The 27732-nt window shown below is 36.8% G+C and overlaps 7 protein-coding genes across 10 annotated transcripts in view; 3 read left to right on the top strand and 4 right to left on the bottom strand.

Moving 5' to 3' along the window:
* The window catches only part of LOC104821416 (chlorophyll a-b binding protein 4, chloroplastic-like), a 6128-nt gene extending 2550 nt beyond the window's left edge, over nt 1-3578 (bottom strand). The window contains exons 1-2 of one of the 3 annotated variants that reach the window (XM_010552291.1): nt 3319-3574; nt 1043-1120 (exon numbers count right to left, since the gene is read on the bottom strand). In XM_010552291.1, coding sequence (XP_010550593.1) covers nt 1043-1120; nt 3319-3527 — 287 coding nt within the window. In that variant the 5' untranslated portion in view covers nt 3528-3574. Of the gene's footprint in view, nt 1-1042; nt 1121-3318 lie in introns of all 3 variants that reach the window. The other 2 variants (XM_019203441.1, XM_010552293.2) reach the window with 2 other exon arrangements.
* Nucleotides 3579-7761: 4183 nt separating this feature from the next.
* Nucleotides 7762-10573, bottom strand: LOC104821418 (cyclic dof factor 3). The gene is made up of 2 exons (XM_010552295.1): nt 10338-10573; nt 7762-9347 (listed from the first exon to the last, which is right to left on the bottom strand). The coding sequence occupies exons 1-2, from the start codon at nt 10455-10457 to the stop codon at nt 8103-8105; spliced, it is 1365 nt and encodes a 454-aa protein (XP_010550597.1). The 5' UTR covers nt 10458-10573; the 3' UTR covers nt 7762-8102.
* A 5334-nt stretch (nt 10574-15907) lies between these two features.
* Nucleotides 15908-16780, top strand: LOC104821419. Its single transcript, XM_010552296.1, has 3 exons — nt 15908-16112; nt 16215-16279; nt 16380-16780. The coding sequence occupies exons 1-3, from the start codon at nt 16031-16033 to the stop codon at nt 16515-16517; spliced, it is 285 nt and encodes a 94-aa protein (XP_010550598.1). The 5' UTR covers nt 15908-16030; the 3' UTR covers nt 16518-16780.
* A 938-nt stretch (nt 16781-17718) lies between these two features.
* On the top strand, nt 17719-20076 carry LOC104821420 (malate dehydrogenase, chloroplastic). 2 transcript variants are annotated; one of them, XM_010552298.2, is made up of 2 exons: nt 17719-17849; nt 18539-20076. In XM_010552298.2, exon 2 carries the CDS (start codon nt 18545-18547, stop codon nt 19772-19774), a length of 1230 nt encoding a protein of 409 aa, XP_010550600.1. In that variant the 5' UTR covers nt 17719-17849; nt 18539-18544; the 3' UTR covers nt 19775-20076. The 2 variants fall into 2 exon arrangements, with proteins under 2 accessions (XP_010550600.1, XP_010550599.1); XM_010552297.2 differs by having other exon boundaries at nt 17725-17854.
* Nucleotides 20077-20423: 347 nt separating this feature from the next.
* Nucleotides 20424-21975, bottom strand: LOC104821421 (protein DCL, chloroplastic). The gene is made up of 2 exons (XM_010552299.2): nt 21534-21975; nt 20424-20935 (listed from the first exon to the last, which is right to left on the bottom strand). Exons 1-2 carry the CDS (start codon nt 21879-21881, stop codon nt 20636-20638), a joined length of 648 nt encoding a protein of 215 aa, XP_010550601.1. The 5' UTR covers nt 21882-21975; the 3' UTR covers nt 20424-20635.
* A 781-nt stretch (nt 21976-22756) lies between these two features.
* Nucleotides 22757-25568, top strand: LOC104821422. Its single transcript, XM_010552301.1, has 8 exons — nt 22757-22883; nt 23437-23715; nt 23788-23859; nt 24117-24181; nt 24431-24584; nt 24717-24800; nt 24889-24978; nt 25194-25568. The coding sequence occupies exons 2-8, from the start codon at nt 23461-23463 to the stop codon at nt 25317-25319; spliced, it is 846 nt and encodes a 281-aa protein (XP_010550603.1). The 5' UTR covers nt 22757-22883; nt 23437-23460; the 3' UTR covers nt 25320-25568.
* A 732-nt stretch (nt 25569-26300) lies between these two features.
* The window catches only part of LOC104821423 (myb-related protein 306), a 2513-nt gene continuing 1081 nt past the window's right edge, over nt 26301-27732 (bottom strand). Inside the window, exons 2-3 of the mRNA XM_010552302.1 lie at nt 27525-27654; nt 26301-27344 (exon numbers count right to left, since the gene is read on the bottom strand). Of these exons, the coding sequence (XP_010550604.1) occupies nt 26525-27344; nt 27525-27654 (950 nt within the window). The 3' untranslated portion in view covers nt 26301-26524. The remainder of the gene's footprint in view (nt 27345-27524; nt 27655-27732) is intronic.

A 27732-nucleotide genomic window follows, 5' to 3' on the forward strand; every position in this document is an offset into this window, starting at 1 on the left:
TCGTTATTCAGGATCAAGATGAGGAACAAGAGTTACTCGTTTACATTTGGAAACGAGGAACATGCAGCATTTAGTGGAAATGTGTCAGAAGAAGAGATTTGGCACAAGAGGCTGAGACATTTTCATGGTCAAGGGATCATGTATATGATTAAGAATGGTTTAGTAGAGGGTCTTCCAAATTTACAGAAAGAAGTTGCAGATTGCAAAGCCTGTTCATTGGGAAAGCAGAAAAGGCTACCATTCAAGTCCTCAAGTTGGAGAGCTAAAGATAAGCTTGAGCTCATCCATACAGATGTGTGTGGCCCTATGCCTGTCGACTCACTGAATGGAAGTAAGTATTTCATCATTTTTATTGATGATTATTCGAGATTGTGTTGGATTTACTTTTTGAAACAGAAGTCTGAAGTGGATGGGATCTTTCTGAAATTCAAGAGTGAAGTTGAGACAGAGAGTGGTCGCATAATGAAGGTAATCAGATCTGACAATGGTTCTGAATACACTTCTGGTAGATTCAGAACCATATGTGAAGAAGTTGGCATCAAACATCATTTTTCTGTACCTTATGTTCCTCAACAGAACGGGGTCAGTGAAAGGAAAAATCGATCAATTGTGGAGATGGCTCGGTGTTTGTTGCAAGAGAAGGGATTACCAAAGATGTTTTGGGCTGAAGCATGTTCTACTGCAGTTTTTCTGCAGAACAGACTTTCAACCAAAGCTCTTGACAATAAAACTCCTTTGGAAGCATGGACAAGTAAAAAACCTTCTGTCATAAACCTGAAAGTGTTTGGCTGCATTTGTTATGCATTGGTTGCTGATCCAAAGAGAGATAAGTTAGATCAGAAAGCTGAAATGAGAATCTTTGTGGGCTATAGTCTTGTTTCTAAAGCTTACAGAGTGTATCTCCCTGATAAAAAGAAGGTGATAGTGAGTAGAGATGTGAAGTTTAGTGAAACAGAAAGCTGGGATTGGTCCAAGACTAATCAGCATGAGAGAATCTCTGAAGATATTGCAGACGAGGATTTATCTCGAACTGATGTTGTACCTGAACAACCTGTTCTTGATGAACCTCACCAATCCTTCGGAGAAGAAGATGATGATGAGGGAGAGTTTGATCATCAGCCTGTGAGAGGAACCAGATCACTAAATGACATCTATGCAAGATGTAATGTAGCTGTTATGGAACCAACAGGTTTTGAGGAAGCTGTCAAGGATCAGAAATGGGTAGATGCAATGGAGGAGGAGCTGAAAATGATCGAGAAAACAGGCACTTGGACTCTAGTTGACAGACCTCTGAATAAGAAAGTTATAGGTGTGAAGTGGGTTTATAGAACGAAGCTAAATCCAGATGGGTCTGTTCACAAGTTCAAGGCTAGACTTGTTGTGAAGGGGTATGCTCAGGTTTGGGGCATAGATTATTCTGAGACATTCGCTCCTGTGGTGAGACTTGATACAGTCAGATTATTGCTATCAGTTGCAGCACAGAAAGAGTGGGAAATCTTCCACATGGATGTCAAATCTGCTTTTCTAAATGGAGAGCTTAAGGAGGAGACATATGTGGAGCAACCACCAGGTTTTAATGTCGAGGGAAAGGAGGAGAAGGTGTACCTGCTCAAGAAAGCTTTATATGGCCTAAAACAGGTCCTAGAGCTTGGTATGGGCGGATTGATGAGTATCTACAGAAGTGTCGGTTTGAAAGAAGTTTAAGTGAGTACACGCTTTATGTTAGATCTGAAAAGGAAGTTGTGACTATTGTTTCCCTGTATGTAGATGATTTGTTGATCACAGGGAACAATTTGCAGAAGATTGAGGAGTTAAAGATGAAATTGAGTTCTGAGTTTGAAATGTCAGATTTGGGAAAAATCTCTCAGTTTCTTGGCATCGAGATATTACAGAGTGTTGATGAAGTCTTCATTTGTCAGGAAAAGTATCTGAAGCAGATTCTCAAAAGGTTTAAGATGGATTCTTGTAAGGGCACAAGAACTCCTATGGATCAGAAGGCGAAGTTGCAGAGGCTCGAAGATTCTGAACCTGCAGATGAAGGAGTTTATCGAAGTTTGATAGGTTGTTTAATGTATTTAACTGCAACAAGACCTGACATTTTGTTTGCAGTGAATACACTATCAAGGTTTCTGAATTGTGCTCAAAAGGAGCACATGGTTGCAGCGAAGAGAGTTCTCAAGTATCTCAAAGGAACACCAACCTTTGGGATCAGTTACAGAAAGGGAGAAGAGCTGGTGTTAAGCGGTTTTGCTGACAGCGATTGGGCAGGATCGTTAGATGATATGAAGAGTACCACGGGATTCTGTTTTAAGTTTGGAACAGGGTGCTTCTCGTGGAGCTCGAAGAAGCAGGAAGTGGTGGCTCAATCCACAGCAGAAGCCGAGTTTATAGCTGCCACAGCGGCATCAAACCATGCTACTTGGATCAGAAAGATTTTGAAGGATTTGTCTCTGTCTTGTACTGAACCAACGCAGATTTTGGTCGACAACCAAGCTGCCATTGCTATCTCGCAAAATCCGGTGTTCTATGGTCGAACAAAACACATAAAGGTGAAGTATTTCGATTTGAGACAAGTCCAAGAAGAAGGAGAAGTGAAGATTGCTCATTGCAGAACTGAAAGTCAAATTGCAGATCTGTTTACAAAGGCATTTCATCCAAACAGGTTTGAGTTTCTTCGAAGTTTGATTGGAATGTCTGCGAAGCCTCGAGTCAAGGAGGAGATTGTTGGCAGAAGTGAGTGACTCAAGTCAATGCTGATTTGAGTTGGTAGATTATGGTTTAGTTTCGGTTTACTTAAAACTGGTTTATGTTTTTCAGTTTCAGGGACGTGTTGAAGTTATGTAGGTGTTGGTTTTATTCAGTAACTGTTTTTAGTCAGTTTTCTGAAGTGCTGTATATGTATGTTACCTTCTGTAAGTTTTCTATGTATGAATGAAAAGCTTTCTGGAAAATTTCAGATTGAAGTTTAGAGAGTTCTTGATTCATATTTAGACCGAAAACAGAGAGTTAGGAGGGAGTTTGATTTGTAACACATTGGCATTAATTCCGTACCGTAACGTTTTGGTTATAGCTGTACCGGTACCGGTTTAATACCGACCGAACCAGTTGGTTATGTGAGTTTTCGTCCTCTTCCATTTGATCATTCATGCATTTGGGGTTGGGTTTTTTTACGATTGTTCCAACTCAGAAACCAAAACGTACGTGTCGTCCCATAAATATATATTCAGATCTCGAAATAATGGTGGCTAGCAAACATAAGATTTTGCGCCAAAAATGAACTGCACACACATACTACGTGTATTCATATATGTAAAGTACCTGCCGTTGAGGTAAGCCGGAGTGGCCAGACCGGGCAACCATTCTCCTTTCTTGGCTTCAACCTTGAACGATGCCGATTTAGTGGAAGAACCGGCCGGTTTAACCAACAATGCCCGGTTCAATTTACCGGAAGAACCGGTGCGGAATCTCGGTTTGGAGGCGCATGGTGGGAAAACCGCTGCCGAGGCTTGCGTCGTGACAGTCGCCATCGTCTCTTGACCCGACCCGACAAAGTGTGTTTGTGCGATTGAAATGGCAAGAGAGAACGTGAAGCTATAAGCTTTGCAGTTTTCCGATTTTGATATTTTGTGGGGCTCGTTGAGTGATTTCGTATCGACCGTTGGATTTGGTGACGTGAATAATTGAACGGATCAGATTCATTTGCATGATTCGGTTTAGCCAACGAGAGAGATCCGGGCCTTATCTGTTTTATCTGGGTGGGCGTTTTTGGATTGGTCGATAGATATTATGGGGCCCACCTGTCATGTCCAAATAAATGACTTCCATCAACCAATGAAAAGGAGCAGAAGATGAAGAACCCGTTCTGTATGGGCCGCTCATGGGCCTGTTGAGGGCTGTCAAGAAGTCCAACCCAAATTATTATTATTATTATTATTATTATTATTATTATTATTATTATTATTATTATTATTATTATTATTATTATTACGTTATTAAACTTCCAAAATATAACATATTACTAATTAAATACGCTAATATTGCTACATATAAAATATTAGTAATCGTAATATCATATTGTTAATCGTCAATTCAACTCATCGGTTTTATATACTTACAACTGATAACCCTTGTTTATTTTTTACCAAAAAAAAAAAAACAAATAACTCTTGATTTATTCGAAGAATATATTTATCTCATTTTTTAACAAATAAAACACTTATTTACGTCTTTTTCTTGGAGAAATTGTCATTTAAAAAAAGAAGAAAAAAGTGTTCCCTTCCCACAAATATATCCTACAAAAAAATTTAACATAAATTCTTGCAATGCATAAGATATTATCTGATACTGTATGAGCGTCAAAGTGTCTTAATCGGACAGAGCTTTCGTCGTGGAATTCTGATTAAGATTGTCTGATTTCTAAGTTGTCACTTAATGGTGATGATTCAACTGTTACCTTTTTCTTTTTTCTTTACTTTCTTTTTTTTCATTAATTTGCTATCTTCTTTTTTTTTTCCATTTTTAAGCCACTTTTCTTCTCCTAAAGACATAAAAATTGCTTCTTTTATGATGTGGTTCGACCCATATATGTCCACTAAGTCTTACACTGAAGGCTTTAAAGGCTCTAGACACCAATCAAAGAGAGAAACATGCATTATCCTGAACTTTAATTTTTCTTTTTTATTTATTTACTTTTTTCATATACAAGTTGTTATGGAATCATTTGTATTTTGAAATATGTTGTTTTTCCCTTCGTGTAAAACTAACATTCATATTAAATCGAGAATCATTAGCCAAAACTATATAAATGTTACATACGGAGAGAATTCCTTAGGTTCTTCTTTTTTTTACAGCCTTATTTCGTGAAGAGTATATATATGTATTCTATTCAATTATGAGCCGTAGAATTTTAGCTTAGGGTTTATTGGATTGGATGAATATGATATATATATATATATATATATATATATATATATATCGTGTGGTGGATGAAAGGTCGGAGGTTCTAGAATATTTATACAGTAACAAGAGGAAGTGAGTTGACTCCTAAAGTGTAGACAGTACTGAAAACTAGTTGAAGATGAATGTGGAGTCTTCTTCTTTCGTCTTCTTCATGATGATGATGCTATATATAGAGCATGTGCATGTATGATGTATGTATGTATGTATGTATCAATGTGTGGGAGTGGATGCAAACAGATTAAAGGATAAGCATGTTTTTGGTGGATGGTTGACTCTGATCATTCCCTTAATACTAATTGATAATTAGTGTTGGTTTTACTTTGATCAACAAAAGTCAAACACTAATTAGTGTCCCCATTACATGCTTCTTTGCACTTAACCCCTCTTTATTGTCTTTTTCATCTTTTCTGCGTGTGCATATATTGATATATATATATATATATATATATATATATATGTGTGTGTGTGTGTATTTGTAGAGAGAGAGCACTTCATAGCCAATATGGTGACAAGATTGGTGGAAATTAATTATGTGGATGATGGGTCAAAGTGATTAATTGTCATTGTGTCCATGAGTGCATTTTCACTTTAATCTCAAAACTACATCCTTTGTCATAATTGGTTTCAATATAATAAAATAAAAATATTATTTTATGATTTTATGTGGCCACTAATTAAGTGGGGTAGATTAGCCAAACAATATATCTTTAAGGCCCCAAAATAACAAATGCCCTTAAGAAGTTAGGCAGACATCTTCAATTAGGCTAATTAGCCTAATCTTAGTTAAATATATAAATCCGATTGAAATATTTGATTAGGAGAAGAGAAAGAATTTGTTTGTGGTGTTTATGCGTCTTAGTTGTCTTTTCGTACAACGTTAATCATTTAAAACATTCTCAATCATTTTTTTTTTCTAATATTAAGGCACCTTTAATTTTTGTACTTGTCGTTTTTGTTGTTATGTTTACTTAAGACATAAATTATTTATAATTTTATATTATTTATGCAGCCTTTTAAATATATCGATGCATGTACAGAATTTTCATATAAAATTTTCACATTCTTTAATATCAGTCCACTAATTATACGTGTTAAATTGAATGTTTATTTATATACGCACAATTTAGTTTTATTGCAATATTAACAAGTATACCATCATACATATTTTGATAATTTGGTTTTATGGAATTTATAAATTAGTAAGGAAATACATAAAGAAAAAAAGAAAGAGAGAGAAACACAAATTGCTTTAGGAAACGAGTATCCTCCTAAATTAAAAAAAGGGGGGGGGGAATAAACTACCTGTTATGCGTTTATTTGCAATAATATAGTAAATTAAAATGGATAACAATCCATCATATTGATTAAATAAAAGAGGGAAAAAAATATGTGGCTAACATTTGCTTCGTCGGTCCAAAAATATCCAAGTTGTTTTCAGACACACGGACCAAATAAATTTGGTAAAAAGACTGACTCGTCCCCTTCGAATCGGCATCCCAAATAAAGAAAAGAAAAAGATGCAAATAAAAAGGCACTTTTCATCGCAATAAATTCTAATTGTCTCGACGTGGAATGGGTCCGATTCTTTTTTAACGAAATTCACATTTAAAGAAAATAGAAATCTAAAACAGATTTCGAGAGTTATTCTCCTGGTTTAGAAAAAGAAAATATATAACCATATAAACTATTATATATTTTTATGATTTCGTAGCGTTACCTTCAACAAATATATAGATAGCGTTTGTAAAATCACTAATCACGCAATCACATTCTTTTCCTTCACAAAAAACAAAATAGTATCAATAATTTTATGTTACATATATGTATTTCATGATGAAAAGGAAAAACAATTATCTAAAACAAGAAAATAAAATCCAAAATTTATCTTTAGGGTTCATGTTAATGGAAGGATTCGCGAGAGTAAATAAGCGAAATATTAAGAAGAAGAATTTATGGGAATGATTTTTTTTTTTTTGCGTGTAAGGACAATGATCATAAGGAGCCTCTTACTGTCATTTTCATGCATAACATCTTAACTGAATTTCAGTTAATGCATCATCAAGTATTTTGCATTTTGCTATCTTAGGGTTTGGTGATAAAAACGACAATATAAGCATCGGTAATTAATATTGATTAAAAATCTATAATTATTTTACTAATCCTAATTTCTTTATAAGATCATAATTATATTGCATGTATATATTCAATATTTATTGTTCTTTTTGTAAGTCAACATGATTGAAATTAATCCACTTTAGAAAAATATAATAATTGTTTTTAGAGAATTGGTTCTTTCCCTTGAGGAGATGGCATTAGTTCTTCCGCCATGAAAAGGATGGGCCTTTTTCCACAAGGAAAATTTCATCACTTTATTTTATTCAATACTATTTATAAAGAGACGATGGCACGAATGATAATACAGATAAAATATATAGCTTATACGACTTTTTTTTTCCTAAAAAATTATTTGTCACACAGTCGTGACCACCCACCACCTCTGCAATTATTATTTCATGTGTATATATACGACGAAAATACATACAAAGTTTTTTAAAAAGGGTATTACATAATAATTATATCTCATGCAGATTAAGAACACCATTAGTATCTATAACAGTTGAAGAAAATGAAAAAATGTTTATATTTTTTAATCAACGGCCAAAACGAACTTTTGACAATATTTATTTTTTTTACGAAAATACAAACAACTAATATTTTTAAAAAGGGTATTACATAATAAGTATATCTCATGCAGATTAAGAATATTATTAGCAATTATAACAACCGAAGAAAATGAAGACATATTTATAATTTTTGTAATCAACGGCCAAAACGAACTTTTGACATCATTTATTTTTTTACAACATTGACATTAAATTCAACGTATATAATACAGAAGCTATAAACAAAGGCTGAAAGGCACTTCATCATATGGTCACGAGGAAGAAGAAAAGACAAGGTCTAACTTCACCTATCTCCCAGATCTATGCAGCAGACATTATAAACATGGTTTTATGTGTATATATCTATATACCAACACAAACACGAACCAGAAGTAGGAAACAAAATTCCTAAATCCAATTCTCTTTAACCTCGTTGAGAAACTGATCAGATTCAGATTCAGATTCGGATTCAGATTCAGGTCACATTCTCTCATGGAAATCGATCAATCTTGAGAGGGCTGCTGGGTTTGCTCGCAGGACAGGCGAGGTTTCAGCCGTTCCATTGTTCTTCGTCTTCTTCTCCATCTGATGATCAAACCCTTTGAACATCCCTCCTCTGCTCACCAGGTCGTTCTTGATTCCTAGAGTTGTCCATATAGAGCTCTTCGCTGCGTCGTTAGGATCGTCGAATCTCAACGTTTTCGGAATCAAGACAGTTCCGTTTCTATGTTTTGTCATGTCTGTTGCATTCTCTGGCTCCTCAGTTTTGGCTGTCCCCTCCTCTCTTGAACGTTTACCTAATGTAGGAGAATTCTGTCCGGATAAACTCGAACCCTTTTCGCTTGACGGTGAAGATTGAGGAGATAACATTGGTATGCTCCAGTAAGGGTAAAACGGCATCGGGAAACCCGGAGGAGGCGGGAAAAAACCCGGTGGAGGCATCGATGGATTCCATGTGTAAGGCCATGGAATGCTTGGGATGCAAGCAAAACCATTCATGTTATTGCTCTTCCTCATGCATTTCGAAGCTCTTGCTTCGTCTGTTGAATGATTGTTAGACACAGTTACAGAGGATCCATTAGAGTAATCGTCCCTGTGCTCAGTCCGGGCCACGAGCCTTTGGTCTCCTAAGCCGTGGAACCCGTTTCTAGTTCCATTCAGAGCCTTCTTCTGGTCACCGAGGTTCAAGACTGAAGCCATTGAGTCACAAATGGGAGTATGATGAGGTTGGAGCCCGAAACTCAGGACCCGACCGTTGGTTTTCAGACCAGGATGATGATGAGTGGAATCTATTCTTGCGGCCTGAAGAGCCTCGGAGATTGTCATGTGGCTGTAATGAGAAGACGAGTTCTTGTTCTTGCGACGGCCTGCACCCACGGGAACGTTCCTCATGGTCCCACCAGCCGTCCAATACCTCTGACACGCCTTGCAGAAATGGCGAGGCTGGTTGATGTTGTAGTTGTTGTAGTAGCAGAACTTGGTGTCCATGCTGTTGCATCTCGGACATGGCAGGATCTTGCTCGGCTTCTTCAGCGGTTTCTCGTCATTCTCCTGAGAGTTGGTGCTCTCGCTTTGATCCTTTGAGCTCTCGTCTTCATCTCCTCCTTTGGATTTGGAATCTTGCCAACTGTTATGACCATCTTCACTGTTGTTCTTCTTCTTCTTCTCCGAAGATTCCGGAAGTCCTTGCCCTGCAGCTTCTATAGGCTTGTCCCTTGTGTTACCCTGCTTCAAGAACATCAAATCAACCACTTTTAGGGATTTTTAAGACTGAATAGCTATAGAATGAAATTGCTTTCTAGAAAAAAAAAATACAATGAATTGATTTGAATTTTCAATACGAAGGTATAAAGACAGATATTCCGAACCTATATGTACACACACACACACATATATATATATATATATATATATATATATTGGGGGAAGAAAAGGAAAGAAAATTGCTTCAAGAGCACTCTCTACGGGAACCCAGAATCTCTTAGCAGCTCTGCTGCTGTAGTGCTATGACTTTTTTTTTAAAGGAGAGACCTTTTTAAAAAAAATATTTTCTTATCGATAGACCAATCAGAAACAAGGCAAGGAATTTTGCTTAGATTCGTTAAAGAAACACATCACACTGTTGCGGCACGATGATCAATTGAATCCAGACAAATTTAAACTGAAAACAAAAGGGCTTCTTGAACCCAAATCCTGGATATTACGATCTGATTACGAGTTTAGGGGGGGAAAAATTGGATTGGGGACAGAGGGTTTCAGTGACACAAAGTTGAAAACGGTCAGAGAAGTACAGTTGTCTGCCCCTGCGTAGCTTTGGTTCTTGTAAAGTGGTGAAACAGAAGATGAAAATACGCAGAATAATGATAATTAAAAGGACAAATTGAAGAGGAAAAGAAAAAGAGAAACTTGGAGTTTTGCCCTGAAATGGAAAAATGAAGTTTCCCCTTCTGATTGGATACTTTTAAGAGTTTCTCCAATAAGCGATCGACAAAACAACACAGAGAGAGAAAAAATGTGTACTGGAGAAAAAGGAAAGACTGAGAAATAACTGATTCAGCACATTCTTTTTCAGGGAAGCTAGATTTCTGGAAACTCAGATGAATCCAATTCGATCAAAGTAAAAAAAAAAAGGACCCGTGAACTAATTAACCATTTCTTCAAATGGGTCACACTCAAAATCTCCAGAGAATCGACTTTCTTTTCCGGTCACTGTACCTTCTCCGGCGATTTCTCCTCTTCTCCATCTCCGGCGACCTTCTCCTTCTCCTCCGTCGCCGCCGGGAACGGGATTTTCTTCCCGAAGAGCTTGATCGCTGGATTTCTACTTTCCAGCATAACTTTTTTTCTTCTTTCCTCTTTTTTCTCGGCAACCGAACAAGCGCGAGAAAATTCGGGCAGTCGTCTTCTCCCTCTGGTTTTTTTTTTTGGGGGGGGGGGTTTGGGGTTTTTTTTCGGAGTAAATTGGGTTGGGATCGTGGGATTTGGGATTTTGATCCGTTTAAAAGAGAGGTGGATGCCACGTCAGCATCATGGTTCGGTTCTCAGCCACAAGTTTATGTGGCCTCTGATATTTTCCTTTTCATGTTCGGGTCGGGTCTCGGGTCCTGTAACTGTGTTACCATATTATATTACGGAGAAATTACTCAAAAATTTATTCTGTGAATATTATAAAATGATTTTATATTTAAAAAGAATCGTTTTACACATGATTTGGGTACTGAACTTTCATGATCTGTTGCTGAAAAAAATTAAGAATATTTTTTTTTTATTAAAACTGGTCCAAAAATATAATTATTATAAATAATGTAAATAAATATACGAAGAAGTTTATCACTTATTTATTTTTTGGAAAATTGGAATGCGAGTAGTTGTCTGTCTATCAAATCGATTGATAATGGGACTAAAAAGTCAATTTAAGAAAATTGTTAAAATGCTTTCCAATTGGTACATGTCAGCATCATGGAGGAGTTGTTCTTATACGTGTCTGCTTTCTATTGGTTATAATAAGGATAATATTGGTCCTTGGAAAGTGATTGGAAAAAATGAAAATAAATACCGATTTCATAATTTTCATGAGATTTTTTCTTCTTATTTTGCAATTAGATTATTATTCTTTTACTCTTGAAGTATCAATATAATTTTTAAAAAAAATTCAAAGTTAGTATGGGTTTCTATACAAATACTGTATTATGTGCAAAAGAGATTTCGAAATTTATAATTATATATGAATGCTTGAAAAAAATTAAAATATTAAAAACGAAATATTATTGGAGGGTGAAAACTGCAATTTAATAAAAACAATATTATTAAAAAAAAAACAGAGCGGAGCGGTTTGTACCTTCAGATGAGGAGACCGGAGATTTAATGTCAGAAATTGAAATGACGTGGCGTCACATGATTGGTTGTTAGAAAAAAGGTTTCCGAGACTCTGCCACATTGTACAAAAATGGGGATCAAAATCAAACTCTGCCTTTTGACACGTTGGATTCTAGTGTGGGTCCCATACTGTCTCCCATAGATTTCAGCAAAAGACAGATTGGAACAATCTAATTCCTACACGTGTTTGGCTGAGTCATGTTTGATTTTTCCGGTTAAAAAGAAAATTGATATAAAAAAATATTTATGGTCACTCCTAATCGGTTTTTAAATTAATGCAACGTAGAAAACATTTTTACTGTTACGGAATTGTGGCAAGACTTTAACTGACTGTAGTAATTTATTTTCTCAACTTGTAATATTACATTAATCATCGATAAAATCTGAATATAGAAAATAAAAAATAGAAGTATCGAATCTTGTTCACATTTTTACCAAAAAAAAACTTAGTTATAATAAAACGATTAAATATGTTCGGGAGATGAAATTATAAAATCTAATATGAAAATATTCTACTATACATTATTATATTAATAATAAAATTAATTAAGGTTGCTTTAGTGACTAGATAAGACTGTTTTGCTTTTCAAAGGCTTTTCTTTGGACCTTTATTCGACATATCTCACGCGATGCGAACACGTGTCCCCTGAACTGGGTGATAAGAAAATCACTTCTAATTTGAATTAGTTAAAAAAACAATTGTAAGTTTATATAGTAAAAAGTCGAATTCAAGAAAGATTAAAATGGATGGGGAAAATAATAGATGATGAAGGCATTTCAAATATCTAAATTATATATAAACAATTTTATCCAATTCAAACAGTGATTTCATTAATGCTTCGGCTATATAAAATTATAAATGAATATAATAATCATTTTCAATTTAGGTTTTGCAGTGAGTTATATTTTGGTAAAATAAAAAAATAAAAGCTATATGTTTACAAGTTCAATCGTTTACAAATTGTGACTGCGCATATGTAGAATTTGCGACGTTTTTATTGATAAAGCATATAGGAATAGGATATTTTTCCATATTGACAAAAGAATATAATTTTATATGTATAACCAAAGTTTTATTTGGTCGATTGATTTGTAGTTGTTATAACCTGCCAAGTGATACGTAAAATAAGATAAACATGATATAATAACATACGTTATTATATAATATAGTAAAAAAAAATAAAAAAGTTCCCAACACCAACTTTTTTCCATCTTTCGGTGTGTGAAAAATGTCAATTTAAAATATATTAATTTAATCAAAGGCACAAGCAAATAATAAAGTTATTTTTTTAATTATAAATAGCAACACGTCTAACCTTTAAAATAATAAAAGAAATATAAAATTAAATCGACGTTAGCAAAGACAGCCAAGTGGGAGCAGCTCAGTGAGTTCAGAAATTATTGCAAGCCTTTTTTAAAAATAACTTTTGTATAATGACGTTTTTTTATGGACCGACAAAGACTAATTACCATAATTAATTTAGATTATGCACACCATTTATCATAGCATTGTTCGCTTACTGGGCATAAAAACTGTATGTGAGAAAACTAGTGGCGCCTTTCTTATATTTAATTTTGTTTTATTGAGCTTTTTTTATAACAAAAAACCTTTTTTGTGTGCATGATAATATTTTGTGATGTGGATGGGGAAAAGTTAATAAATCTGACTAAATTATAGATATTCAAATATCGAGAGGATTATTTCGGATTTTGAATGTTTTCGGTACAATTATTTTTGAAATTTGAGTTTTTCGTGTTTGGAAAAATTATATTAGTTTTAATTTAAAACTTATATCCAATTTTAATTTTATTTGCTTTAAATATTTTAATAAAAGACGGTTGTTTATAAGAGTATTTTTTGCATTAAAAATCTAGATGATTAGATATCAGTATTTGTTGTATCGTATATTACACATAATGATACATCGCTTGCATGATCATCATGTATGTATGTATGTATGTATGTGTGTGTGTCTATCTGTCTGTGTTGCATATTTTATTTTTTCAATAAGCCCATAATTATAATCCTTTAGTGACCCAATATAGGCCCGTTAAAAGCCTTAGGTTGACCAAAACCGTGTGTGTATATTTTCTTTTAAAATTTATTTATATATATTATATTCAATACTAGGTTAGAAATTGTATTAAAGATTTTTTTATATATTTTATGATTGAATTCGAAATTTAGTTTTTTTATTTTTTTAACATATTTTACGCTTAACTGTTATGTAATTTTTAGTCCAAATGATTTAAAGATCATGTTATCCTATGATTTAAATGATTACTAAAGGGATAAAAAGACATATTTTAAAAATTTATTTGCTTATAATAGTCTAATTATTCCTTAAATTTCTACCATACAATATGTTATAAGTCGATTCTAAACTTTTAAAAAAAAAAATTGAAGTACAATAAAAAAAATTATGAAGGGAAACAATTGGGCATAAAGAGAGGAGGGCGTACCTAAGCCCACCTTTGATTTTTCATTATTTTGTTTTCCTAATTGACTTATTTTATTGGGAAGACTTCCCATATCCAATCTGTGGATTTCTTTTACTTCTTCTTTGACATTATGGAATTTGACATTTTGGCACAAAGGGCAAGCCCCCAAAAGTTTCTTTTTCATGTTTGATTTCAAGAAGAAAAAAAGTTAATATAAAAAGGGCATGATTAATTTACCAATATATATATACATACATAAGGGCATGACCCTAGATAATGATCACCCGAAATTATTTCTACTTACCTTTTTCTTGGACAATTTATATAAAATAAAAGTTTGTAATCATATGCATGGGTAACCGCTAAAAAAAATATAAAAAAACTGTCTACATTTCAACAATTTAAAAAACCTCTCTAATACTTAAAAAAAAACCCATATATTTTTTAAATGATGTGATAAAAATATAAATATTGAAAAAAATAAAAGCTTATTTAATGCACATTTTGATATAACCTAATTTCATGATTAAATATGTAAAGCTTATCCGGGTTTTGGATTAATCTAGACTCCGGTTTAAAATATCCGGTTACCAAAAAAAAAGTGAGATAAAATGAAGAATATGTAAAGAATATGCGATATTTTGCCCACTAAATCTTGGTGATATGGCAAAGCAAAGGGAGGAGAGACATGATTAAGTGCCTTAGCTTTAATTTCCACGCATATCACAATCTGCACTTGCTTATATCAATCATATTATTCTACAATATTAATCAATTATTTTATATACTGTTCGTGGTTTTGGACCTTCCACTTCCATTACCATGTATATTAATTTAGTTGCATATCATTGGCCCTTTCCTTCGTCTTCATTAAATGCTAATTAACTTATAAATTTATTTCGAAAAAAAATGGGATATGTATTTATTCACACGTACACCATGCGTGTGCGTGTATATATATGGAGTTTTTGGAATTCATCCACTCCATTCCTCCATATATCTATATATTTCATATGATCATATACCAAAATTAACGAATGGGAATATAATTTTACTTAAAAAAGAAAAGTTTTAAGAAGACAAATCCTAATACATGGATCTAATTAAAATAAGGTGTGTATATCGTTTTTGGATCAACAAATACAAAACTAAAGGGTATAATAAGTAATTATATCTGTTTTCATCCAACAGATCGTAGGCGAGTGGTCAAGTTTGAGGTAGGAGGTAATTTCATCTTGAGGTTGAGTGTTCGATTTCGGGCTAGTGGGGAGGGAGGTAATTTCTGGGTTTATATAATCCCTCCTCTCAGACCGGAAGTTTACCTAATCAGTGCGTCCGAAGGGTAATAGTTAGGGGTTCTCCGTTATAAAATAATATATATATATATATATATGTTTTCGGATATTCAGATTTCCTTTTAAAATTGATTTAAGTCAGAAAATGAATGGGAACGATCTCAGATTCGTACACATGCAATGCGATTGCCAAATAGAAAGCGAGGTCCCACAATTCTCAGCTTTAAGAAGCATCGATCAGCCACGCTCGAATTTTCGTGGTCATGTTGGTTCACACGTAAACCATTTAAATTTCTTTTTAAAAAATTACATAAAAAATTTACAAAATCGATATCTACAACAAATACTTCAGTGTGTGTGTGTGTATATATATATATATATAATCACAAAAATCTTTATATTAAAAAAGTAATAGAATTATAAAAAAATAAAAAGAAAAAGGAACGCAGTGAAAACGTGTCAATGGGGAAAAGAAAACATACAAGGGGTAGTGGTGGCCCGACCAGCTTTTCCCCCGTTTGGTTTTGTTCTCACTTGGTTTGTCAACACAACACTCAACACTTTCCTTCTCCCGTATCGGATTTAGAAATTCCCCATACTTATTTATTTATTTTTACCTTTTTATTTTTCACAAAAGTCCAATGGTATATATATAAGTATATATATTGTTGGAGGAACTTGGCTTTAAAACCGAATCCATAACGAAGACAGAGCTAATTGAACTCATAAGGGTTTTCTTTTGTCTCAAAATTAAGGCTTCAAAGAAACACATCATTTGTTTCTGTGTCGAATCCAATGGCCAACACTCTCTTCCATCTACTTGTGATCTTCTTGAGTCTATCTCCTTTCTTCATGATCTCCCCCTCCAATGCTTCTAGTAACTTCTCTCTCTCTCTCTCTCTCTCTCTCTCTCTCTCTCTCTCTCTCTCTCTATTACAGTCGCAGTGCAGAGTTCTGATCGACCTTTGTTTATTTTCAGGGGTTGGGAGCTTTATCGAACGAACCAATAACGTTTATTATCAACCTCAACAAGATACGCTTCTGGTTAGTACTTGATAAAGTAATATGTTTCGATGTTTTCATAGCTTTTTTGTTTTGTTTTGTCATAAATCGATTTGATATATATATATATATATATATATAGGGAGTGAAGGAGAAAAGAAGAGAAGAAGAGGAGCATGGGGAGAGGATGATGGTGGAGCTCGATGATTATCCTGGTTCAGGTGCCAACAACCGCCATGTTCCTCGCCAACAGTTCGGTAGAGGCTGTATCGACTGTTGAAATCAAGAGACTCTTAATTTAAATGAAAAATGTATGTCCAATTATTTATAACCAGTCACTAGATATATAACATAACTTTTCTTTAATTCCTAAGAGAAAAAAATAAGCCATGTATTGTGGTTGTCATGTAGATGATCCATGTTCTGATATGAATACACTACATACACATGGATCGATGTATCATATATGTATGGGCGAAGAGATTTATATCCGATCTTAATATAAGATAATTAACGTGTGCGGACCAAACCGTGCATATATCACTTAATTGTCCTAGCTTTATTATTTGTAATTTAGTGTAATGAAAATATTTGGGTGGATGCCACAAACAAACCACCACTCGCAAGTTTTAGGGTTTCTTTTCTCGATCAAAATTAAAATTTGATTATACCGAACTTTTTGCTTTAATTGAGACCCCCAACTCCACTATAAACTAAATCTTAAAATTATTTTTATATATTTTTTTGGAATTGTATAAGGATCTTATATATATATATATATTGTTTTTTCTACGCAGACAAAAACTAGCTTATGCGAAGTCCATGCATATGCGAATCTCAACTATTTGATTAAAAAATAAATATTTATTTAATCATTTCGGCATTAATTAAAAATCGACAATTTGGTGTTGGGAGTGCAATAATTGCATCATCGTAACCGTGTCAAATGCATATGATGCTGATTCCCAACATGGCTTAATACTATATAATACGTACACGCGTAGACCGCTATCTATATAAACTACAAATAATTAATATTTTTATTTTAACATAATTATATTGGGTCCTCTTTTCAAATCTCATCGTGTCTACATCAAAAACTTTAATATTTATATCTGATACGTAATACGGTTGAAGTCTAAACTTGCTTCAATATAATATTCATTGAATTGTCTCTAAAAAAATTTAATTTTTGAAATACGATGAGAGTAAATATCTCGTCGAATATTTTATTTAAAAAATCCTTATAAAAATATCATTATATTTCAGGCAAAATTTTCCGAATACGGAAGGAATCTGATAAAATTCAATGTAAAAATGGAATAAACATACACAACAATGGCTCTAAATTGGAAAAAAAAAAATAAGAACCGAAATTAAAACCCTAAAAAGGGAAGGGTGAGTTTTCGACCACCCCTTGGCGGAGCCAACGAGACATCCAAAACAGCGTCCTTACATTTTACCCTTTTTTATTTTTTTTTAATGTATTTTTTAATTTTTTAATCTTCCTTCACCTCACCTACTAATCTCCTTGCAAGGGCCGCACCTGAGCCGGTGAACGCAGAGGAAATCACAAGAAGCCCCTTCCAGATCGAGAAGCTCTCTCCCGTAGGTCAGGTTAGATTCTCATCTTCTTCTTCTTCGGTTCTGATCTGTTGCGAACGGTTCCAGTTTTTTGTGTGAGTGTGTTTTTTGTTCTCGCGTCTGGAATTTGATTCTCGTTTGAGTGGTTGTCTCTGGGTTGATTTATCTTGCTTGAGCAGCTTTCTCGGAAAAATTCCGAGGTTTTTCTGGTCCGTCGATCGAGATCTAGTGCTGTTATTTTTCTCCTTTATTTCTCTGCTTCGTCGTCTTTCGTGTTGAATGGTATCTCCTCGTTATTCGCTCAGGGGACTAATATCTCTCAGATTTGGTGTTTGCACTTCGCTTGTTCTCTGGTTCGTCGTTTTGTCCTTTTTACAGGAAAAAAACATTCGCGTAGTGCAATTGTGGATCGAAACTCGTATCATTTGTATAACGTCCCAGAAATCATGTCTGGGTTTCATTTGACATATTGAATGTTAAACCAGATACATGTTCTATTCTCGTAACCTAGTTATGCTTTGGGAGTCTGACAATGGGGAAATAGAGCTAATTGGAATGTAAAATTTCATCAGTTTATGCTTATGGTGCCGTCTCTTTCTGTGGTCCAAATCTTTTGCTCATTGGTATGATAGCTGCAATTTCGGTGACAAAGAGGGATAGCTAAATCTGTGTGTTACATAAGCCATGATGCGCTTTTTGTTTTTGTTTGTAAATCAGGACATAATGGCGGCGGCAGCAGCGACATCTACCTTTTCGGTTGGATCATCTGTTTCGTTTTCCCCTCGAGCAAGCTCAGTTGCTCAATCCAAGACCCAAGCTGTGAAACTCAACCCTCATAACTCGCTCCCTAGTTTCTGCGGTCTCAAAGCAGCGACATCTCTGGCCTGTGGGCTGGATTCCTCCTCCTTCACCAAGGCTCTGCGTGCTTCTATTGCACCTAAAGCCCAAACATCTGACAAAAAGCCGTACGGGCTTCAGATCAATGCCTCGTACAAAGTGGCCGTTCTTGGAGCTGGTGGAGGGATAGGTCAGCCTTTGTCGCTTCTTATCAAGATGTCCCCTTTGGTCTCTGACCTTCACCTCTATGATATAGCCAATGTTAAGGGGGTTGCTGCTGATTTGAGTCACTGCAACACCCCTTCTCGAGTTCTGGATTTCACCGGAGCTGCTGAGTTGGCAAATTGTTTGAAAGATGTGGATGTGGTTGTTATCCCGGCTGGAGTTCCAAGAAAACCCGGTATGACCCGTGATGATCTCTTCAACATCAATGCCGGCATCGTGAAAACCTTGGTTGAGGCTGTTGCTGATAACTGCCCTAATGCCTTTATCCACATAATCAGCAACCCGGTTAACTCCACAGTACCGATAGCCGCGGAAGTTTTGAAACAGAAAGGTGTCTATGATCCCAAGAAACTCTTTGGTGTCACCACTCTGGATGTTGTGAGGGCAAACACATTTGTTGCTCAGAAAAAGAACCTTAAACTCATAGATGTGGATGTTCCAGTTATCGGTGGCCATGCCGGGATCACGATTCTGCCCCTTCTCTCGAAAACCAAACCGTCTGTCAACTTCACCGATGGAGAAGTGGAAGAGCTGACAGTTAGGATCCAAAATGCTGGGACTGAAGTTGTGGAAGCAAAAGCTGGTGCAGGATCAGCCACCTTGTCAATGGCATATGCTGCAGCCAGATTTGTCGAGTCATCTCTCCGTGCTCTGGATGGAGATGGAGACGTTTACGAATGCTCGTTTGTGGAGTCGAGTCTGACTGAACTTCCCTTCTTTGCATCACGGATCAAGCTTGGGAAGAACGGTGTTGAGGCTGTGATCGAGTCTGACTTCCAGGGACTGACCGAGTATGAGCAGAAGGCTCTGGAAGGTCTTAAGCCGGAACTGAAGGCCAGCATCGAGAAGGGTATCTCATTCGTTAACAAGCCAACTGTTGCGGCAAACTAAACCGGGATGGATGCCTGACAGAGCCCGGTAACATTTTTCTTCTGATCAGTTCAAGTTTCTTTCGCGTTTTTTGTTTCCTATGAGTCTTCTTCCTTCGATCAGATCGACGGTTGGTGTTGTAGAATAAAGAATGTAGATTCAGGACCGAGGAATTGTCTCGTCTGAGACAGTTTCGAGATTTTGAAACAACAGCTTTTGCAAGTGTTTCGTTTTCCCGTGATCCTCAACTGCTGATCGGATCTGTCGGAGCACTCCGTAATTGTCGTCTACTGCAAACTCGATAATGATTTTAAGTTTAACCAGGGCCAGGGGGTTGTCTGAATTCCATTCTCCTTCATGAAAGGTCGCAGTTCCATCACTTTCTGCCGTTTCGCCGAACCAAAAAACACGTGTTTGAGGGCGAGTTCGCTTGTATATAATATTTATTTCGAAAAAAATTAAGAATTTGTATTAAAATTCTGTCACATATATCGACCAAAATAGATTTGAATTCGAAATCGGATAATATTCATGACAACGGGATTGAATTTGGATAATCCAATCCATCGAAACAAGCAAAAACCATTTCAAACAACGTAGGGGAATGAATGCTAGTCGGAAGTGGTGGAAGATAAGTTCCGGATGAGGGAAATGCGGAGGCGGACAGGGCTGATCAGAGAACCAAATCTTTTTTTAGGGTAAGGAGCTCACCAAGGAGTTCATTTGAAACACCGATGTCCGAGTAATAGGGTTGCATCACATAAACAGATCAAAATCCAAGAAATATAAGCAGTAATTATATGATTAGTACCATATAACAAAGACCGCAGCTTTTGAGTTATCTTGCTTTCATAGTGCTCAAAGCTTCCAAATTTCCTGACCTCATTTTCTGAATCTGCCGCCTCTTCCGCCACCACGACCGCCCCCTCTTCCCCCTCTTCCTCCTCCTCCGCCATTGCCAGGCTTTGGAGCCTTCATGTTCTCGGGCAATGGGAGGATATGATCCACACACTTCCTGAAGCTGAAGTCGTCTGTAGTGTCGTCCTCCCTTACCAGGAAGAAGCATCTGCTCTTCCACATCGGGTGGTTTCGGATTTGGAAAGCTTTGATCCCTCCCCCGATCTTTCTCTCGGGCTCTGGATGACCTTTCTTTACCAAATCTAGCAGCACCGTATGCTCGTACTGAAACATACCATCACAAACGCAAAGGAAACAGATTTCATAAACATGTTATGCAACTGATTCAATCCACCAAGAGAGATGGATGCGCAAACAAGATCATCAGAATTATAAAATCCAACTCCGACATGTCAGCTCAATCAGAATGAACATGGACGCTCCCCAAGTTTCAGCACTTTTACAAACTTGGCAAGATGGAACCAGAGTCACCATTAAATCAGCAGCCAGCAGACATTAACATGTCATGTTACAATGTTTTATGTCTCTCCCAGCACCCAAATGATCAAAACGTTAAACCGAGCTTCAGCTCAGAAGCAATGGTCGAATTAAAGCTCTGCCAAAGAACCCAGTTAACCCATTATCTCATCCTACTACCACTAAAATGCACCCTTATGGCTACTTTTGCATGATCAGTCCCACTAATATACACACAACAATACCCAATATCCAGAAACCCTAATCACAGAGACTAAGCCAAGAGCGAGTTCAACAATGCTGCAGTCAGGAAAAAGATGCAAACTTTTTTCACCAGGAAAATAAATTGGCAACTTCAGAAACCGAAGAAGAACCGGAAAATCAAGCAACCCATGTCATGTGATACCTTGTTGACATCGAGATCAGTAGGCCAAAAGTGTAGGAACTTGACGAAGTAATCAAACATCTCAACTGAAGAGACGAACTCCTTCGGACCCAGCTTGGCCCCACCCGACCCGTTCGTCTTATCATCCTTCTCCAGTCTCTCCTCCTCCACAGACTTCTCTTCCCCTTCCACTTTCTGCTTCTTTGAAACTTCGCCGTTTCCCTCCTCTCCTTCATGCTCTCTCTCCCGCTTCCCCGCCGTCTCGTCTCCCGCCTCGGCTTTCGGTACGGATTCGAGTTCCATGTCCTCCGTCACGTCCGGATTCACCTGAATCGACACGGAACCTGTGATTTCCTGTTGCTCCGCCATTGTTGGATTCTCTTCTTGGCTTACTCCTCTTCCCTTTGCTTTTCTCTCTACTGTGAGTAATTAGGGTTTTAGGCCTGCGGCGAGTGACTAATGGTCCTGAAGAAACCTACTAACCGGTCTCTCTATATTTGGTTCTCTTCCGGTTCGGTTCGATTCGTCTCTGTTACCTCTTTGTTTAATTATTTATGGGTATAATATATTTGACAAAAAATCTTTCTTTCTTTTTTCATGCAAAATTAGTGGTAAAATGACCGAGTATACTTTAAAATAAGATGGAACTTAAAATTAAAAAAAATAAATTCAAAGTACTTTAATTTCCTGTAACTTTTATAAAAATTATGGAATTTGAACTAGAATTATTTCTTACAAAAAAACAATTATGAAAAAATATTTTAAATCGATGCGAAAACAGTATAGGAATATCTCCAACATGAAATAGATTTTTCAGATAAAGAAAAATATTTGATATTTTTAGTTAGGGTATGGAACTTTCTCTTTATAATCTTCACCGTAATATAGAGATTATCTGTTAACTTATATTTACGGCATTATTTTGTCACAAAATAATATTTATTATTATTCAAATCTGTTGATCATATTTTTGATGTTATACACTTCATCAATCGATACGAAATCCTGGTAAAAATAATCGTCTTACCAAAACAAAAAGTCAAGATAACAACAGTACCACGTAACGTCTTCTGTTATCGTTGAAGCTGAGCAAAGCCCTTTTTTGCGTACTCATTCAGCTTGCCGTTTTAACGGACGTTAAGCCTAACCTCATCATGCCGTAACCATACATGTACGTCATCTACAGATATGTGTGTATATATAATTTTATTTTATATTATATATATTCACGCGCTCGGAAAATATATCTTGGACTACGACCATCTGATTTTTCAGACCGAACACAAAAGAGAACGACTTTGAGCGAGTTTCGTTTCAGCTGCGTTTCCAGAGATCGAAAGAGTTTCTCTTTTCTTGTAATAATTTACACAGGTAATAAATTTTTTGTTTGATATCGTTCTGTGTTCTTCGTGATTGCAATTTGAGTTTTCAGAATGTTAGGGTTTCGTTCTGGGAGGTCAGATCGTTTGGTGGGATCGAAGGAACTTCGTTTTGCGTTTTGGTGGGTTGAAATGGGTTTCTGAAATCTGGGATTTATGGATTGGGTATTTGTTTGGTTGCTGAGAAAATCGAGGAAAATTTGATACTTTGAGGGAAGAAACCCAATTTTGCTCATCTGCTGATGCTATACATACGTCTCGTGAAGAGAATTTTCCCGGAATTGTTCCCTTTGAGGGAAGGAAGATCTCGCCTTGAGAGAAGAAGATGCTTGTCTGAGCTAAATTATGTTTGAATCGATCATCGCATCGGCAAAATCTCATCCCGGCGTTTCTCGGGAAAAAAAGGATTTTTTTTTTCTGTACAATTCATGGGGTTGAAATGCTTATCTGCATCTATGACATATCTTCCATGGATGTTCTGCTTTTAGTGATTCATTGTTTGGATAACCCATTTCTCGAAATTCGATTTCGCCTTTGATTTACAGGTCAAAGCTCTTGCATTGGCACTAATGGCTGATCATCTGAGTTTATGTACCGCACGCCTCATAACGTCCGAGAGCTTAAACACCGAAAGAGGGTCAGATTCCGGAGAAAGCTCTGTCCCTCGACCTGCCGACCCATCTGTAACGGTGGAAGCAGCCAGGGAACACGATGTCTCTGAAGAAGAGGAACCACTTATCCAATCCGTCGAATGCCGCATATGCCAAGAGGAGGATACCGTCAAGAACCTGGAAGCGCCTTGTGCTTGTAGTGGCAGTCTGAAGGTAAACTTTTACGGTTTCTCCAAGTTTTGGAATCCATCTGAATTTCCTTTCGTGGGTTTTGATTCTTTCCAGTATGCTCATCGGAAATGCGTTCAGCGTTGGTGTAACGAGAAGGGCGATATAACCTGTGAAATATGCCATCAGGTACTCACTCATTTCCATGTCTATGTTCATTCAGATGCATATGCTCCATCTTTTCGCCAAATACTTCACTATTGTTAACTGTATATATTAATTCTCGGTCCATCTCTGATGCAAATTTCATTTCGATCTTAGATGGAGAAATGAATCAGTGATAACCCAGTTCTTGATTCTTGACGGTCGCTTATAAATTGTATATGGGATGTAAGTTTTACATTTCTAAATACGATATCGTGTTTTTTCTCCGCGATCTTTTGCAGACTTACCAACCCGGTTATACGGCTCCCCCGCCTCCTCCTCCCGATGATACCATAATCGACATTGGGTAAGCTCTCTGAATCTGTATATATCTCCCAATATCGTAAAATAATATATCGTTGATTGGAAAATTCCATGTTCATGGATCATTTAATGAAAACCTTGCCCTCGACATGGTATGTTACTGAAACAAATCATGAAAATGTCCGGATTCGGGTTTCGTTAGATAATTCTATCTGTACAGTGTACACTGGGAAGAGACATTACATTTTCTCAGTTAGCCTGAGGCAAATTTCTCGGTTGATTTTATTTGCAGTAACGATTGGTCAAACGGTGGTCCATTTGACTTGAACGACCCACGTCTTTTGGCGATGGCAGCTGCAGAACGCCATTTCCTGGACTCGGACTATGATGAGTATTCTGACTCTAACTCCAGTGGAGCCGCCTTTTGTCGCTCTGCCGCTCTCATTGTAAGTCATTCATCGTTTCCCCCTTGTTTCTTCTATCGTTTTTTCCGTGTAGAAACGATAATATAAACGCGAAAAAAGAGGCAATACGTCCAGTGATGGTCCGAGTTTGCTGTTTTTTTATCGTTGCTGCAGCTAATGGCGCTTTTACTGTTACGACATGCCCTGAACATCACGACCAACTCAGATGAAGAAGATGATCCGTCCACATTCTTCTCTGTATGTTCTCTACAGTTTAGCTCGAGAATGTATTTTGCTATTCTCGTTCCTAATGTCGTGTATTTTTTTTTTGTTCGGGTTTCGCCAGCTTTTCCTTCTTCGTGCTGCGGGTTTTCTCCTCCCCTGTTACATCATGGCATGGGCCATCAGTATACTACAACGTCGGAGGCAAAGACAGGTAAGGAATCTATATCTCCTTTGGTCATCGTTATACGACAATATTATTGGTTTCTTGGCGAAAATCCAACTCAAAACGCATCCGAACAGTTCAAGATCGCTTTTCCGAGCATGCCCAGATGAATCAAGCTCTAAAGCAAGCATTTCGCTTTGCATCCAATATGTTTCAGAGTGGTTTTTAACATGTATTCAATGTACTTTGTCCTGTGAAATCAGGAAGCAGCGGCGATGGCAGCAGCGGAAGTGGCATTCATGCTGCATGGAGGTCAACGCCGTGGGCTGCACTTCATCGCTGCGCCCGAATCCGTATCGAATCCCCGCCAAGAACCATCCCCGCAATGATTCAGACCACACCGGTGGTGAGACCAATCTTGTACTTGTCTCCCTTGCAGAAGAATATGATGTCTTAGATCCGGCATGTTCATTGCCATCTCTCTCTCTCTCTCTGTGCTATGTGGGATCGGGATACAATGATAATTTGCATTATTTTTTTCTAGTTATCGAATTGGATTTCAGTAGGTTTTCGTTCTCGCGGAAGAGAATGTTGGCGACAACGTTTAAGGAAAAACATTGATTTGGTGTATGTTCTTCTTCTGCTCTGTTTTTTCTGATGCCTATCCATATCTGGTTACTTGTATGTGCCACGTAGTATTTACATTTACGGCAAACTAAAAGTTCTGAACTTTTCTTAATTTTGCCCCGTAAAGATTAATTGCCAAATTTTGTAACGTATTTTCCTAAGCTCTTGCTTATGATTTTCCACACGCAGAAGTCAAACCCTTCGCATGTTGTGAAATAAATACCCCCATTTCTATTCCTTTCAATTTTTATTTTATTCTATTCTGTGTTTGCTTATAACTTCTAAAGTTTATTATATATATTTATATCCGTATGTATATGTGTGTGTGTGTGTGTTACGTGTATGCATGTGATACGAACTTCCCTTAATTACCTCTATTCGCACATTTATGAATTATCACTGTTATGTGTCCACAAGCATTTAGCTTTCAATCATACTTTCCACATCACTTGATGGGTTGGATTTGTTCTTATTAATTATTTCTCTTCACATATTTATTTATGGCCAATCAACAACTAATGATAAAACCTTCTTATAGGTATGGATCGATGATATTATGCGATATGTCACTTGACAATGCAAAATACTGCAGAATTCGAAAGAGAATCATTAATTGTCATATCGTGTATTAAAACTGGTAGGTAGAATCTATGCATTATAATTTAATTGTAGTTTTCTTTCAAAATTTACGATGGATTCGGAAGATAATTGTTGTTAAAACCATAATTAATTTATAACATTTAGAACAGTTTTCCGTTTCATGATAATCTTAAATCTCAAATAAATCCCGCACCAACAAAACGATGCACAAAGTATAGCACATTATGTGCTGTTTGTGTTCTTCTTCAATATAGGAGAGATCTTAAAGAAAAACCGTACGTATCCTTGCGCGAAAACCCTAATTAAGATCATTGACTTCTACATTTGATTGATGAGTTAACTTCCAAGTTTTTTCCTTTTCGCCTCGCTAGAGCAACCCTTCTTCACCCTCTAATGTCGGGTCAACCATGTCGTGACCTTGGTCATCAAACAGCCATTTCTCTAGTAATGACAAGGCCCCTTGTGATATTAATCCGTGGTCTGCCGTCGTTGGCTTGGTCTCATGTTCTTGGAAGGATCTTGTCTCCGGTGTCAAAGTCTGAGTCTGATTCATAGACATGGACTTTAGGTTTGCCGAGCTGAAGCCGAGGATAGACTGGTCAAATCCTTCTCCGCCACCTTCGGTGGTGCTGGGGCTTGACGCCACGGTGGCTCGGAGGTTTCTCCGAGCTACTGCCACGTTGGCCGGTTCGATTTCTGACGCGGGAGATGGCGACTTTGGAGTGTCTTTCATGAAGTTTTTAAGCAACCGAGCGATGTTCTCAGCGTTCGACGTGTATAGGCCTGACGGGTATGGATTAGCGTTGCTTGCGGTGGGGGTGATGGTGGATGAAGATAAAGATGATGGATCATAACGGTCGATTGGGAAACTAGGGTTTTGGAGTGTTGATGATGATGATGACGACGATGGTGATGGTGATGATGTTAGTGTCGTTGGTGGTTTGTCAAGGGACAAGGCCGACAAAAGTGCTTGTTTGGCCATGTTGATGTCCGTCTGAAGTCTTCTCTCCCATTGGCCTTTGCAAGAAGTTTGATGGCGATTTAGAGAATTAGGGTTTGACGTAGACAAGTGCTCATCATCTCCAGAGCCATTCGTCCTCTTCGGCTTCTCCTTCAAGTGAGTGTTCCAATAATTCTTTATATCATTGTCAGTCCTCTGCGGAAGGTACGATGCTATGGCTGCCCATCTGCACACATACACAAGTACAGATTTAACGTTCTGCTGTTTAAATATTGACAAATGATTGTATAGTGTACCATATATCCACCATAAAAAAAAAGGTAGATTTTCTAAGAAAGTAAAGATATTGTTTTAGGTGTGTGTATGTATATGCGTGTAAATACATCGACATATGTAACATGCATACCTATTGCCCAAAAGAGCTTGAAGGTGTATAATCATCTTCTCTTCATGCTCCGTGAAGTTACCGCGCTTAATACCGGGTCGAAGATAATTCGTCCATCTCAATCTGCAGCTCTTGCTACATCTTCGCAGACCTTAAAAAAAGGACCAGAAACAGAGATTTACACAAAAATCGGATCAAAAGATTCGAACTTTAACAGGAAGGACAGGGA

This window comes from Tarenaya hassleriana, unplaced genomic scaffold, assembly GCF_000463585.1.
Source record: "Tarenaya hassleriana unplaced genomic scaffold, ASM46358v1 Cleome33, whole genome shotgun sequence".
In the NCBI taxonomy this organism is placed as follows: Eukaryota; Viridiplantae; Streptophyta; class Magnoliopsida; order Brassicales; family Cleomaceae; genus Tarenaya; species Tarenaya hassleriana.

Bases quoted from the DNA above. Each gene is read 5' to 3' on its own strand.
- LOC104821418 (XM_010552295.1), bottom strand. From the start codon at position 10,457: ATGCTGGAAAGTAGAAATCCAGCGATCAAGCTCTTCGGGAAGAAAATC. The intron at 9,348-10,337 runs GTACAGTGACCG...TTCTTGAAGCAG, and splicing joins AGGAGAAATCGCCGGAGAAG to GGTAACACAAGGGACAAGCC.
- LOC104821419 (XM_010552296.1), top strand. From the start codon at position 16,031: ATGGCCAACACTCTCTTCCATCTACTTGTGATCTTCTTGAGTCTATCT. The intron at 16,113-16,214 runs GTAACTTCTCTC...GTTTATTTTCAG, and splicing joins CTCCCCCTCCAATGCTTCTA to GGGTTGGGAGCTTTATCGAA. The intron at 16,280-16,379 runs GTTAGTACTTGA...ATATATATATAG, and splicing joins CTCAACAAGATACGCTTCTG to GGAGTGAAGGAGAAAAGAAG.
- LOC104821420 (XM_010552298.2), top strand. From the start codon at position 18,545: ATGGCGGCGGCAGCAGCGACATCTACCTTTTCGGTTGGATCATCTGTT.
- LOC104821421 (XM_010552299.2), bottom strand. From the start codon at position 21,881: ATGGCGGAGCAACAGGAAATCACAGGTTCCGTGTCGATTCAGGTGAAT. The intron at 20,936-21,533 runs GTATCACATGAC...GGTATGTTTCAG, and splicing joins CTGATCTCGATGTCAACAAG to TACGAGCATACGGTGCTGCT.
- LOC104821422 (XM_010552301.1), top strand. From the start codon at position 23,461: ATGGCTGATCATCTGAGTTTATGTACCGCACGCCTCATAACGTCCGAG. The intron at 23,860-24,116 runs GTACTCACTCAT...GATCTTTTGCAG, and splicing joins CCTGTGAAATATGCCATCAG to ACTTACCAACCCGGTTATAC. The intron at 24,182-24,430 runs GTAAGCTCTCTG...TTTTATTTGCAG, and splicing joins GATACCATAATCGACATTGG to TAACGATTGGTCAAACGGTG.